At 37.7% G+C, this 13702-nt stretch overlaps 2 protein-coding genes across 3 annotated transcripts; one reads left to right on the forward strand and one right to left on the reverse strand.

Annotated features, from left to right (window-relative positions):
• The first annotated feature begins 2671 nt into the window (after positions 1-2671).
• Positions 2672-6180, forward strand: LOC109155848 (probable receptor-like serine/threonine-protein kinase At5g57670). Its single transcript, XM_019303523.1, has 9 exons — positions 2672-3102; positions 3238-3317; positions 3557-4262; positions 4353-4601; positions 4685-4848; positions 4924-5003; positions 5083-5230; positions 5330-5479; positions 5580-6180. Exons 1-9 carry the CDS (start codon positions 2916-2918, stop codon positions 5817-5819), a joined length of 2004 nt encoding a protein of 667 aa, XP_019159068.1. The 5' UTR covers positions 2672-2915; the 3' UTR covers positions 5820-6180.
• A 2793-nt stretch (positions 6181-8973) lies between these two features.
• LOC109155849 (pentatricopeptide repeat-containing protein At2g13420, mitochondrial-like) lies at positions 8974-11182 on the reverse strand. 2 transcript variants are annotated; one of them, XM_019303524.1, is made up of 2 exons: positions 9409-11182; positions 8974-9133 (listed from the first exon to the last, which is right to left on the reverse strand). In XM_019303524.1, the coding sequence occupies exon 1, from the start codon at positions 11059-11061 to the stop codon at positions 9442-9444; it is 1620 nt and encodes a 539-aa protein (XP_019159069.1). In that variant the 5' UTR covers positions 11062-11182; the 3' UTR covers positions 8974-9133; positions 9409-9441. The 2 variants fall into 2 exon arrangements, 1 of the variants encoding a protein (XP_019159069.1); XR_002049943.1 differs by having other exon boundaries at positions 8992-9351; positions 9385-11182.
• Between the last annotated feature and the right edge of the window lie 2520 nt (positions 11183-13702).

Here is a 13702-nt window from a genome sequence, read left to right on the forward strand (position 1 = left end):
ACAAAAACATCAACTTTGACGCATGACTCTATGAAGATATGTATGAAATGACGTTGATATCTTTAAACTTAATAAGAAGTATTAAGTTCGAACTCTGGGAATACAACTATGTTAAAACTTTGAATAAAATTAATGTCAATGTATGAATATTGTTGGTTTCATGGCCACGGGGTAGCCAGACGGTGGGCCAACACAACCGTAAAATAATAAGTAAAAATTAAGTGAGAAAGTTGATAGAGTAATTGCACTATAATTGAATTCATAACCCCTTTCGTAATGTTGAAAAAGGAAATCCCGTGCCAAATCCGGAAGAAATCTCAGCCAGATCCCTCTAACCGCCTTTGTGTATAGCATCCGATCAAAAATCCGAATTGGCTGCCTTCATTGGTCAACCCACCGGGCCGGGGCGAATGGGTTGTACGCCTTGACTAGGGCCCAGCCTTATGGATTCCTCTCGTCCTCCAAAAACATAGTCAAACTGTGAACCTTGACTGCCAAGGTACAATCTTGATTGGGTACCTTACTTGGGAGTATCCATCAAATATAGTTCACTAATTAATAAAATATGTGATCAAATAAAAATAAGCCATCAATTTGTCAAATTGCCACTTAACTTATTAATGCTAACTCTATAAATTTAGTAAATTACTACGTGTAGATAGCTAGCTACTTGTTGGTTAATATATTCCAAATTGTTCCTTTAATTAATTTATTGTTAATTGGATTAATAATTTAATATATTATTCCATAGTCCATAGGATTGGTGCTGCCTTGTGGAAGCAACATTAGTATACTAGCTAGGTTGCTTCTATCAACGATAAAACACAACTTTATTAGACCAATTAACACCTCAAATTTAATATCATCTGTAATATTGTTACTAAAAAGGTTGAATCCCAAACCACAAGAATGACCCAGCCCGACATACAATATGTGAAGATGTAAATCACGATAACTCAATTGAACATATATGCGGGTAACTCATGACTCATATGAACACAGAGACTAGACATTGGTTTACTGCGCATAAGGAATTCCTCACTTTCTCACTTTGAGAGGTTGCTCCCACACTGGTATTGGTGAGACTTGATCACAAACTTCATCTATGTGACCAACTAAACTGACAATGCGGGGATCATTTGTAATATAATAATACATAACAATGAAAGTTTCATCCATAACACACATTCAAGCAATTGTTGTGATATTTCCCGTAAATTAAATAATAAATCAAAACCTACGATACATACCCATTTTGTTTAAAAAAATATTATATATATATATATATATATATATATATATATATATATATATATATATATATATATATATATATATTTTAACTCAAGTTTTTATCAAATTTTATACATACCTGATTTTTTCTATATCATAACCTCTTTTAATATGGACTCAAATTTCAGTTAGATCTTATACAGAGAAATACTTACTATTCTATTAACGAAATTTATAATAAAAACTTTATTTGGAGAATCGAATTCTGATAATTTCATTTGGATCATAAGCTAATTGATTATTATTGTTATTATCATTATTATAGGTTATTATTTTAATTTGATAAGAAATCACATCACATGTGCAAATTATTACTCATTGGAGTGGACATGATTACATGTTTAGTTAATTGGTCAAATGAATACCCTCCTTAATCAAATGAATACTTTTCTTAATCAAATCTAAATCATATGATTAGGGACAATTAACGACTATAAAGTTTATAATAATAATGATAATAATAATAATACCTAAAAAGGAGTGACTAAGTGAGTAGAACATGAATATATATGAATGTCACACACGTTTAGTGTTCATTGTATTTTTATTTAAGTTTATACTAAAAGCTAATAAAATTATATGTCGTTATATTCCATAAAATAATAATTTTTGATATATATTCAAAGAACTATAATTTAATTAAGTGATTTTATAACCAAGTCATTTGATAGGTAATATATCTCACTTTACTTGAATTAGGTTTGATAATCGCCCCCAAGATTCATACTAATCGAGCCCCGATCGGCATCAGATCGGGAAGTCTACGATTCCAATTTGGGAAGAGTGAAATAGGCATCCAAAAGCCATACGATGATCATAATCCGATCAGAAAGTGTTGTTACATCATAATCATGTGAATGGTTAACACCTTGTCGTAATAAAATCGCCGCGGAATCCACTTTTGGCACGTGACAAGTATTAGGACTCAAATCCTAGAGTCTCATACTCCTAGTTACTATATGACTCAAATACATAGTCCTAATAACAAGTGAGAACCCAACATGTGTTCCCCATCTTCACCTATATAACGCACATTAAATGCACGTGAGAGGGGACTTTTGACCATTAATTCTATCAAATTATACTTGTAATTATCCGACCAGACATTAACATTAACATTTAACCCTAAACCCGTATATTAAATTCAGATATTTTAGTACAAACTATTTAAGAGTATCCCCATTAATTCTCAACAAGTAGCCAAGTAGGTATGATATTGATATTTATTTATTTTTAATTTTTTATAATTTTGAGGATTGGATGTGTTACCTTATTATTAGAAGAGCACATAAGAGTAAGATAGGTGGGCATACAGCATATGATTACTCAGCATTAAGTACGGATTAGTTATTTAATCGTCTCCGACACGATTAAGGTAAGCTCCATAATTTCCTTGGTTGTTTGTTTTTCACTTTCCCGCGAGCGACACAACCCAGAATCTACTCATGACTGCACTTTTGCCCTTTTAGAGAGAGATAGAGAGAGAAGGAGAGAACAAACAAAGCAAAAGTCTCTTTCTTCTTCTTCTCTTCTCCCAGACAGAGGAGAGAGAGAGAGAGAGAAGGGGGTGGGTGGCCTAGAAACCTAGAAGAAAGGAAAACGACGCCGTTGCACCACCGACGATGAAGCTCACCGGAAACTGTGCCGCCGCGGAATGTACTGCTAACAGTGGTAGCAATGGCGGGGCGGTGGTGGTGGTGGGAGTGAAAATGGATTCTCGGAGCAAAGAGCTTCTGACTTGGGCGTTGGTTAAGGTAGCCCAGACCGGAGATCGCATCATTGCTCTCCACGTTCTTGATCCCGACACCGGTGCGAACCTCTCTCCCATAAAAAAAAAACATCATCTTTATTCGTTTCTTAGTATTCGGAGTACCATTTTAATTTCATGACACAACCGCCTGTCGGCCAAATCCTCTAATTCTTACTGTTTCTTCTCGGCGACAGATAAATCGGAGATGCTAAGACTGGTGAAGACATTTGATTCCGTTCTGGCTGCTTATGAAGGCTTCTGCAACTTGAAGCAGGTGCTCATTTTCTTATAAAGATTGTTTTTTTTTTTTTTTTTTTTTTAACCATTTTCTTTCACTGACTACACTTGTCCCCAGCCAATCTCTGTTGGGTAATGGGTATGTCTCACAATTAATAAAAGAAGGTTCTAAATCTTGTCTTTTTTACTGTCTGTCCCATAATCTCAACAGTCTCTGTATCTTAGCCTTAATGGGCACTCAAAGTTTTCATCTTTTTCCCAAATCTTGAATTACAGGTTGATCTGAAGCTCCGGGTGTGCAGAGGGTCTCCGGCCCGGAAAATTCTTGCCCGGGAGGCAAAGACTTACAGAGCTACGGATCTGATAGTGGGCACTTCCGGCAGCCGCCACGCCGTCCGATCACCGGTGTCAGTTGCAAAGTACTGTGCCAGGAATGTTGACAAGAGCATCTCAGTTCTTGCTGTTAATAATGGGAAAGTGGCTTTCCAAAGTGAACCCAATGTTTCAATTGGCCATGAATTTTGCCCTCAGGAAATGCCAGAATCATCAAGGTTTAAGAGGAGGAAGATGTTCACTAAAAGCCCTTTGGGTGCTGAGTCTAATTCTCTGGCTTTGGTTCCTGTGAGGGTTGTGAATGTGCCTGAAACAAAGTCTGGGTGGACATTGCTTAGAAGGGTTTTTCTTCAAACCCAGAAAGATTCTGGAAATTCTCCTGCAAAAAAGTTGTCTGTAGTACAATGGGTTCTGAAACTACGAGGAGGGCGACAATCTTTCCCGGCTATCTACCCCGATCAGAAGCAAATTATATCGGGAGATCCCGAGTGCCATTCTGATGAAAACAATGGTGCAATTGTACCCGTCCCGAGTCACGCTGGCTCTCTAATTTCCAAGGAATTGGAGGGCGTTTGTGCAAAGTATTCGTCGGTTTGCAGATTGTTTAGCTACCAAGAACTTCTGTCTGCAACGTCTAATTTCATGTCTGGTGTGTGGTTTAGCTTTAATTTATCGAACTTTTGGTTGTTGCAACGTGCTTTATTTATTGCTTTCTCGGGCTGATGATTATTACTTTCAGAGAATTTGATTGGCAAAGGGGGCAGCAGTAACGTTTACAAAGGATGCCTTCCCGACGGGAAGGAACTGGCAGTGAAAATTTTGAAGCCCTCGGAAGATTTGGAGAAGCAATTCTGCTCCGAGATAGAGACTCTTACAGCTTTGCATCACGAAAACATTATTTCACTTTTCGGGTTCTGCCTTGAAGAAAACAATCTTCTGTTGGTTTACGATCTGTTATCCCGAGGAAGCCTCGAAGATAACCTCCATGGTATTCATAGTATTGATGCTTTGTTTCTTTGAGGATGCATTTTGGTTTATACTATGCTGATTTACTATGATGTTTTGAACTAGGTACTCGAAACGTCGGGGGTTCGTTTGGTTGGCAGGATAGATACAAGGTTGCCTTGGGTGTTGCAAAGGCGTTGGACCATTTGCACAATTCGACTAATGGACCCGTGATTCATAGGGATGTAAAATCGTCGAATATTCTCCTTTCAAACGATTTCGAGCCAAAGGTGCTGCCTTTTTTCTTTGGAGGAGTTATTTGTTCGACATTGAGGAGATATTAACGTTTATTTTTGGTCTTTCAGCTGTCCGATTTTGGGCTTGCAACATCGGCTTCGAGTTCTTCGTTCCACTTAGATGGTGTTGATGTTGCTGGAACGTTTGGGTAAGTTTATTCTCGTCTCTTCAATTTCAAATCCATTACGAATCTGGTTAATAAGTAATAACCCTTTCCCGCTTTGCAGATACTTAGCTCCTGAATATTTTGTGCATGGAAAAATAAACGAGAAAATTGATGTATACGCGTTAGGTGTTGTCCTGCTCGAACTTTTATCGGGTAAAAAGCCGATTGATAACACAAATGCCAAGGGCCAAGAAAGCTTGGTGCTGTGGGTGAGTTCCTTTTCTCATTGAATTGGAAATCGGATCCAATTGATTTATCTTTATGTCTTTCGGGAAATTAGGTTTTTATTTACTTCTAACTTCTGATAGGCAAAACAAATTCTGAAGAATGGAAAAGCTACAGAATTGCTAGATGCGAGCTTGCTTAATGCATATGACCACGATGAGTTTGACCGAATGGTTTTGGCTGCGACGCTTTGCATAAGAAGAGAACCTATTTTTCGTCCTAAAATTGACATTGTAAGTGAACTACTTAGGTTAAATACTGAGTTTTCATCGGTTTTTCACCCGATGTATTGCTAAGTAGATCGTCTTTGCTTGCATGTGCAAACTCAAACAGGTTGTGAAACTTCTCGAAGGTGAGCCCGAAACAATTCAATGGGCGAGGCAAAACCTCAATAGTGGCGATGAAGTAGATGAAGTTGGCGGTGAACAGCCTGCATCGAGCATCCAATCTTTTATTAATCTTGCATTGTTAAATTTGGAGGATGATTCCCTCTCGATTACTAGCTCCGACCAAAACATATCTGTAGATGATTATTTGCGGGGCAGATGGAGCCGATCTTCGAGCTTCGATTAGAGACATTCTTAAAGCGGATTTTCCTTGTAAATACACCCATTTGGTCTTGGATGAGAGGTAAGCAAGCTAATGACCTCCTCCTTGCCGGTTCCAATTTGAAGTCCTCGGGTTTTAAAGTTTTGGTACACTTTGTACTGTTTCATTTGGATCCCGGATTTCGTCCAAGTGTAAAGCATGTTTGAATGAGCATGATGAACCAATGCCCATGTGATTGTGAAATAGTTTAATTCAAGAGCTACCCAGAATCTTGTTCCTTTCTTGGCTTGTTGAAAAGACTCCCTTGTAGAATCTTGGCTTTTTATGGTGATTTCTTGAAGAGATGATTGCCTGTGTAAAAACTAAAAGACAATGTTGCTTCATCCATCCCCAACACATTAAAAGCCAAAGAAAGGTGGAAAAAAAAGGAGAGGGCTTTGAGCAAAAGCCCCAATCTTTATGTGAAAACAAGTATGAGAGATAAATTCATTAGTATTTTGTTCTTATATTTGAATAGTTATGAGTTTAATTTTTATGAATTTATTTTGTCGAATAAGTTTGGAAAGAATGATCAGAGAGCTAAGGTCTAGCCTCTGTGGTTCATATTCAGTTGAGTTACCATGATTTACATCCTCTCCGATGCTCTGTCGGGCCGTCCCAGATATTCTGTCGGGTTGGAGTTCAACCTTTTCGAAAGAATGAATGGATAAAAACAAAGAATAAATGATATATATTGCATCATTGTATAATTATTGTCCGCCTAAATTAAACAAAGAAATTGGACAATTTTATGCACCTGAACATAAAACATCGTATCTGATCAGTCAAATCACTTTAACTTAACCAATATTTTACGGCTGTGAATTAATAACATGTGCGCTGTTACTCCCGTGGAAAAGTAATTCTCAATATTACACGTTCTAAATTTTGATTTGATTTACCAGAGTTATGTGGTCCAATGGTACCCGAGTTAGACTTTCATTTGGAAGGTTGTGAGGTCGAGAAGGTTGAGAAAGTATATGAACAGATACTATAATATATAATAGAGCTAGTAGCATTCAAAAAAATAATTTATTAATAAAATCACTATGTGTGGAATTTTAATGATGTACGAATAATTTTGTCAGATAATAATACAATATTTGTAAAATATGTAATGTAAAATTGTACCGTTATAGAAATATAGACAAAAAAATATATTAATACCATTGATGGATTATATGAACCCGGGGGTTCGGATTATACAACCCGTATATATGATTGAATATGATGAACAAATAATAAAATGATAAATATTGTATTAAAATCGAGTGTATAATGCTATTACAGAGATTCAGAACGTGTAATAATGATACAAGTGTTGTTAGAAAAGTAGAAGATAGAAATCAAGTGTCCCTTGTTAGGACAAGGTGAGGGGTTTTTATATACTACATACCTCTAACCGCTCCCCCTAAACTGGGGATGGTTGGATCTGGCGCTTTGACCGCGTCCTAGCTCAGGATCGGGTCCAAAGCGTGGCCTGGGGTACGCGGGAGGAGTCGCAACTGCCGCAGCACGACTCGGACAACGCGGGGACCCCGTCCCAGCCGAGCCCGGAGCTCAGCCGGGCCGACCCCAAAGGGTGGCCGACCCCGCGTAGGCCGACCCGGGGTGCGCCGGGCGACCCTGTGGTGGCCGGGCCTACGTAGGCCGACCCCAGGGTGCCGAGCCCATGTTGGCCGACCCCGGGGTGGTTCGTCACTCCGTGTGCACAGTAGCCGGGGACCCCGTGATAGTAGTCGAGGACCCCGTGGTAGTAATCGAGGACCCCGGGGAGGTAGACCCCTCCATGGTCTGTCCAGCTGCGTGCGTAGTCCACTCGGTGCCGGGTGTGATCCGCTCCATATTTCTTCGCTCCAGGTCCGCTCTGTAATTATTCCATCAACCATAATAACCTAAATCATTCTAATAATGCAAAAACATAATTAAAATATTGAGTCTTGTCAAGATTAATTAATCAGGAAAAAAAACCTAATTTTTTTTTTAAATACAAGAAAATGATTTTCAAGATTTCTTATTTGTAACTTTTGATGCTCAAGTTTGAATACTCTGTATATAGTCTAATTAATTAATTGATTATAATTTATGTTGAATTTTATATTGTATTTTTTTTTTTTTATAATACATCTAACATATTCATAATATACTTTCAATGTACTTTCCTACCTCCACATTTATTGTAATAGGGTTTTGAAGATCCAATTGATAGAACCAAGAATTGTTTTTTACTGGAACAGAATACGTTTGCATCCGTACTAGAATTGAATTTTTCCAAAAGTTGCTTTTGAGATTGTTAGCTCCATTAGTAGTTGAATGAAACTTAGGGGCAAACTTTCTTTAATGTTGAATTGATCCTTTTACTTGATTATGTCTAACTTCCTCTATAGATGGTTTCAGAATTAGAAGATTTTTTTGGCAAATTTAAACATTCTCTTTTTCTTTTTGATAGAGAATACTTTCAACAATTATATCAATGAAGGTTCATTCCAATGGAAATGAGAATTAGTTACTTTTTATTTTTTATTTGTTCTGAGGGTTCATCCCAATTGGAGAGTATACATTGATGGTTATGAGTCCCCATATTTATAGCAATTTCACCTCTTTAACTGATGGTGAATATTTACTAGATCCTACGGCCCGAAATTAATCTTTAGAACTCTCCATAAATCTTTACACTAACCTATGAGTTCTATAAATTTTAGAATATTCCATAGATCTCTATTACCTACATGCTTCTAGAAAATTTTACAAAGAATGAAAGCTATATACCCATTTGTTCCTCATTGGCGTTTCAATTTGAAGTGTAAAACATGTTTCAATGAGCATGATGAACCAATGCCCATGTAATCGTGAAATAGTTTCAATGAGCATGTTCCAATTTGAAGTCCTTAGGTTTTTCATTTGGATCCCGGATTTCGTAAAGTGTAAAGCATGTTTCGATGAGCATGATGAACCAATGCCCATGTGATTGTGGAATAGTTTAATTCAAGAACTACCCAGAATCTTGTTCCTTTCTTCTTGTCCCAGTCAGATTCTTGGCTTGTTCAAAAGATTCCCTTGTAGAATCTTGGCTTTTATGGTGATTTCTTGCAGAGATGATTGCCTGTGTAAAAACTAAAAGACAATGTTGCTTGATCCATCCCCAACAAATCCTGTAGCCATGTGCAGATGTGCTGCTTCATTAAAAGCCAAAGAAAGGTACAAAAAGGAGAGGGCTTTTGAGCAAAAGCCTCAATCTTTATGTGACAACAAGTATGAGAGATAAATAGTATAAAATTGTGTGGCTATTCCATCTCAATCCTACAATACTTGTATTCTAGAGAAGTTGTAGGCAAGAAAATACCATTCTTGAAAACAACCATAAATCCATAATGCTTCAGTTCAGGCTTCTGAATCCCTTACCAAGACTACATGAACCTAGACCAAACAACGCGGAGCAATGCCATTTGGCGGTCGTAGAGGCCAAGTTGGATGTTGTCGAACTTGGAAGCCATCCAATTTTCGCACCCGTAAACATATTTGCAAAGAACACATTCAATAGAAGTGAAGTGTGTTCTATAGTGTGGATCTCAACTCTCAAGCACGCATTTCATGGACTATCTGATTGTTACCTCCTATAAGGCTTCAAATGATATCCTTCAAACTCTGAGCCAAAACTTATGGATTCCTCATCAAGTCTTTTCTTTAATCTTCTCCAAGTTCTCAACATATCAGACTGTATTAACCCTGCATACAACATTTCAAATGTAACCTTCTGTGGAAGAAACCCCTTCTCTATCATTTCCATGAACAACTCACAAGCATCTCTCCACCTCTTCTTCTTACAAAGCCCATGAATCATCAAGGTGTAAGAATCCAAATCCGGCCCTATGGGGCCGCCTTTCATGTCGTCCCAAATCTCCCTAGCAAGCCCCAATCTTCCCAAGCTCACAAACATCCCCAATAATATGTTGAATGTGGTCTCACTAGGTGAGCACAAGGACCCATCTTTCATTCTACCATACAACCTTAATGCCCCATCGATGTCTTTCCGGCCTCTATACTCCTTGAAAAAGCAATTGAGAGTGGCTGCTATGGGGGTGACTCCACTGCCCACCATTCCTTCAAGCAACACTTCTGCATCCTCAATCCTCCCACAAGAACACAGACACTTGATCACTGATGTATATGAGGCTATGGTGGGGCATATTCCCTTCTCCCTCATCATCCTCAGCTTCTCTAGGGAAAGCTCGGGCTTGTGTGCCCTGCTATATACATGGAGTAAAATTGAGTAACTGGTAACATCAGGCTCGACTCCTCTCTGCCGCATTTCGTCGAACACCTTCTCTGCCTCCCTGATCACCATCTCAAACCTCCCATCCGGATGCAAACTGGCTCTCCTGCAAATCCCATTCAACAACACATTATACGTCACCACGTTCGGGTCTATCCCTTTGGTAATCATCTCCCCGAGAAACGACTTCGCCATCTCTATCTTCTTCGCCTTGCACCAACCATATATTAAGACTGTATATATCTTGCAATTCACACTAATCCTCCATTTCTCCTTGTTGAACAGCTCAGTAGCCACTCTCACGTACCCGTACTTACAGAGGGAGTCGAGGAGATAGCAAAAGTAGGAATTCCAGACGTCTTCCTCGCCGTTATCATCGATAAAAATATACATCTCGCTGAAGGCGCGAATGGCTTGGCGAGTCAACCCGGCAGCTATGAGCCGCCGAATCAGAAGATAAAATGTTGTGAAATTGGGCGAGATTTTCCGGTGTTCCATCTGAATGATGAGCTGCCACGCGGCGTCGAACTGCCGGACTCTGCACAGGGTGTCGATGAGGAGATTGAAGGCGGTGGCGTCGAGGGGGGAACCCGGGCAGGACTGCGAGAAGTGGAAGAACGCCAAGGCAACTTTGGAGGAGTGTCGGAGACGGAGGAGGGTTTGGTGGATGAGGAACGGGGAGAGAGCGATGCCGCGGAGCTGAAGCACGGATTCCATGGGGTGGAAGGGGTTGTGGTGTTGGAGGAGAATCTGAGACACCAAATCGGCGTCGGTAGAGGGCTCCATTTCGGGGAGTGTTGGCTTGAGAGCGTCGGTCTCGGAGGAGAATTCATAGTGGTGGTGATCGGCGGCGGCGGTAGTGGAACAGAAGAGGCGGAGAACGGCGGCGTTTGGGAGGTGGATAGCGCGAGAACGAAACAAACTCGTCGCCATTTTTCTCAGAGGGCCTCGCATGCCCAACGGCTATAAAAGCCCATTTTTAGCTTAAAAAATTAGCCCATTTGTATACTGGACCAAATTTACCCAATTTTTTGCCCTAATATGGACTGCTTAATTAACTCAACCCTATTGGGCTTTTTCCAATGGCCCAATCCAGTGTAATCTTGGGATAGTTATGCTGTGGGCTCGTGCCCAGCGTGCTTCATGGGCACGGATAACGGTGCCATCAGGCACCGTTATCTTCCTTCTTTTTTTTTTTTTTTTTTTTTTTTTTTTTAAATTTAATTTCAGACCGTTTCGTTATAGGAGCATATATTCACAGCTTTGTGTTCATAATTTCATAACTGTACATTCATAATTCCATAACTGTACATTCATAATTCCATAACTGTACATTCATAATTCCGTAACTGTACATTCATAATTCAATAACTGTAAATTCATAATTTTCGAAGCTCTATGTTCATAATTGTAAGTTCATAATGTCAAAGTTCTATGTTCATAATTTCATAACTGTACATTCATAATTCCATAACTGTACACTCATAATTCCATAACTGTACATTCATAATTCCATAACTGTACATTCATAATTCCATAACTGTACATTCATAATTCCATACTGTATATTAATAATTCCATACCGAACATTCATAATTTTCGAAGCTCTATGTTCATAATTGTATAACTGTACATTCATAATGTCATAACTGTATATTCATAATTTCATAACGAATATGCCGTTAACGCCGTTAACGGCGTTTCGAACAAATTTTTTTTTTTATAGTTAAAACAGCGTCGTTTTCACGAAAAACGACGCCGTTTTAGCGCCATGCGCACCTTGCAAGGTGCGCACGTGCGCATAGCATAATTTGCCGTAATCTTGGACCTGCAACACTACATGAATTTGGAAAAGAGTAAATACTCAAAATGGTCCCTCGACTATAGCTAAATTCACAAATTAGTCCTCGATTTTTTATTTCAACCAATTAAGTCCTTAACTTTACAATTTTAACACAATTTAGTCCTTTGTCTATTTGACCATTTACAATTTTAAAACAATTTGGTCTTTTGTCTATGTGATTATGAAGACTTCTTGTGTACAGGTGGGGATCGAAGAATTTAAAACCATTTGGCGAACTTGAAATCCACCTTTGAGTTGTAAAAAAAGAGATTCGAATCTTTTAAGGATGGAGATTCAGATTCCTCCAATAACATGGAGATCCCCCAACCAGTCAGAAAAGAACAACCTTTATTTTTTCTTCATGTCCAATTCTCTTACTTTCGAATTGACTGTATATGTTGTCACGCAGGCCCTAAACATGGCGTGTTTTGCTCCCAGACGGAAATGAGTTAAAAGAGACATTGGAATCTGAAGATATATCCTGATTTTGTGTGATATACTTTCCATATATAATGCATGTTTTTTTTTTTTTTTTTTTAAATAATAATTATGAATTAAAGAAAAAAAAAAGGGAAAGAGAGAAGGGAATGTGTATGTGAAGAAGAAGAAGAATGTGTAAAAAGGCTATATTGCCTTTGTGATTAAACAAAATAAAGTAAATTAAAAATTTTTGGTGAAATTTGACCGACAATTTGGTTGAATTGATAAAAAATTGAATAGTAAAGACACTAAATTAATTATTTTAAAAGTTGTGAATCATAATTAACAACTCTATAGATCAAAATTGAAATTTTCTTAATTTTTGAATCATGGAAAAAAAGTGAAGGAAAGAGACAAAGAGAGCCCTGCAACTCAGGAACTATATGCAATTACAGAAGCATGCACTAAAGAATTGTACGGCTAAGAACAAATTAATTAAATTGTAAATTGAGAAGAATAAATATATATCATCATGACTGGACAAGCCACCAATATAAGAATAAGAATAATCTATACATGTCATGTCCACCTTGCCACTTTAATTCTGTCACATCCATCTTCCAATTCTTATCTTAATTAACAATATAAAAAATCTATAATCTAATTAATCTAACCCCCAATAATCTACACAGTTGAGGTAATTACACCACGACATTTGTCCATGTCTGCTGAGTCATTAAGTCATCGTAATTTACATTCTTACAAATATTATGTCGAGTCGGAGTGTAGGAGTCCTTGGAGTTAGAGATTTAACCTTTTAAGAGAAGAAGATGATGTGATGCTTGAACTCGTTCTACACAAGTTTAGGGTTCGATGTTTGAATAGTTGCATTATATTTTTAATTATGTGCAAAACATTTGGTAAAGCGTCTTGCCTCATACATTATATGTATTATGTAAAAGCGAATATTTGATTAGGTAAATTAATTTATCAAGCTGGTTTAAAAAAAATGAATCTTATGTTTAAATTCTACGGAGTAAAAATAATAAAATTAAAATTCTATTATATAAGGAATGTGATAAATAATATATAGAATATGAATTATATTTCATTATATTATTTAGTTTGTGAAAACAAACATCGTTGAACAATAGAATACCGAATACTTTTTCAATTCTTAATTTTTCGAGTCACTGAGCCCCCGCTAATCCCTATTTTTCTTCTTCTTGTATGTATATACTTAGTGGTGCTATTGGGTTTGAAATTAACCTACTACACAAAAAACTATAGTTTTACACTACATTTTTTTTTTTCAATACAACAAAAAGAAAC

The sequence above is a fragment of the Ipomoea nil genome, unplaced genomic scaffold, assembly GCF_001879475.1.
Source record: "Ipomoea nil cultivar Tokyo-kokei standard unplaced genomic scaffold, Asagao_1.1 scaffold2704, whole genome shotgun sequence".
NCBI lineage: Eukaryota > Viridiplantae > Streptophyta > Magnoliopsida > Solanales > Convolvulaceae > Ipomoea > Ipomoea nil.

What these genes read in the sequence shown, in the direction of transcription:
- LOC109155849 (XM_019303524.1), bottom strand. Translation starts at nt 11,061, where the DNA reads ATGCGAGGCCCTCTGAGAAAAATGGCGACGAGTTTGTTTCGTTCTCGC.
- LOC109155848 (XM_019303523.1), top strand. Translation starts at nt 2,916, where the DNA reads ATGAAGCTCACCGGAAACTGTGCCGCCGCGGAATGTACTGCTAACAGT. An exon ending in CGTTCTTGATCCCGACACCG is followed by an intron (nt 3,103 to 3,237) that starts GTGCGAACCTCT and finishes TCTCGGCGACAG; the next exon opens with ATAAATCGGAGATGCTAAGA. An exon ending in CAAACGATTTCGAGCCAAAG is followed by an intron (nt 4,849 to 4,923) that starts GTGCTGCCTTTT and finishes TTGGTCTTTCAG; the next exon opens with CTGTCCGATTTTGGGCTTGC.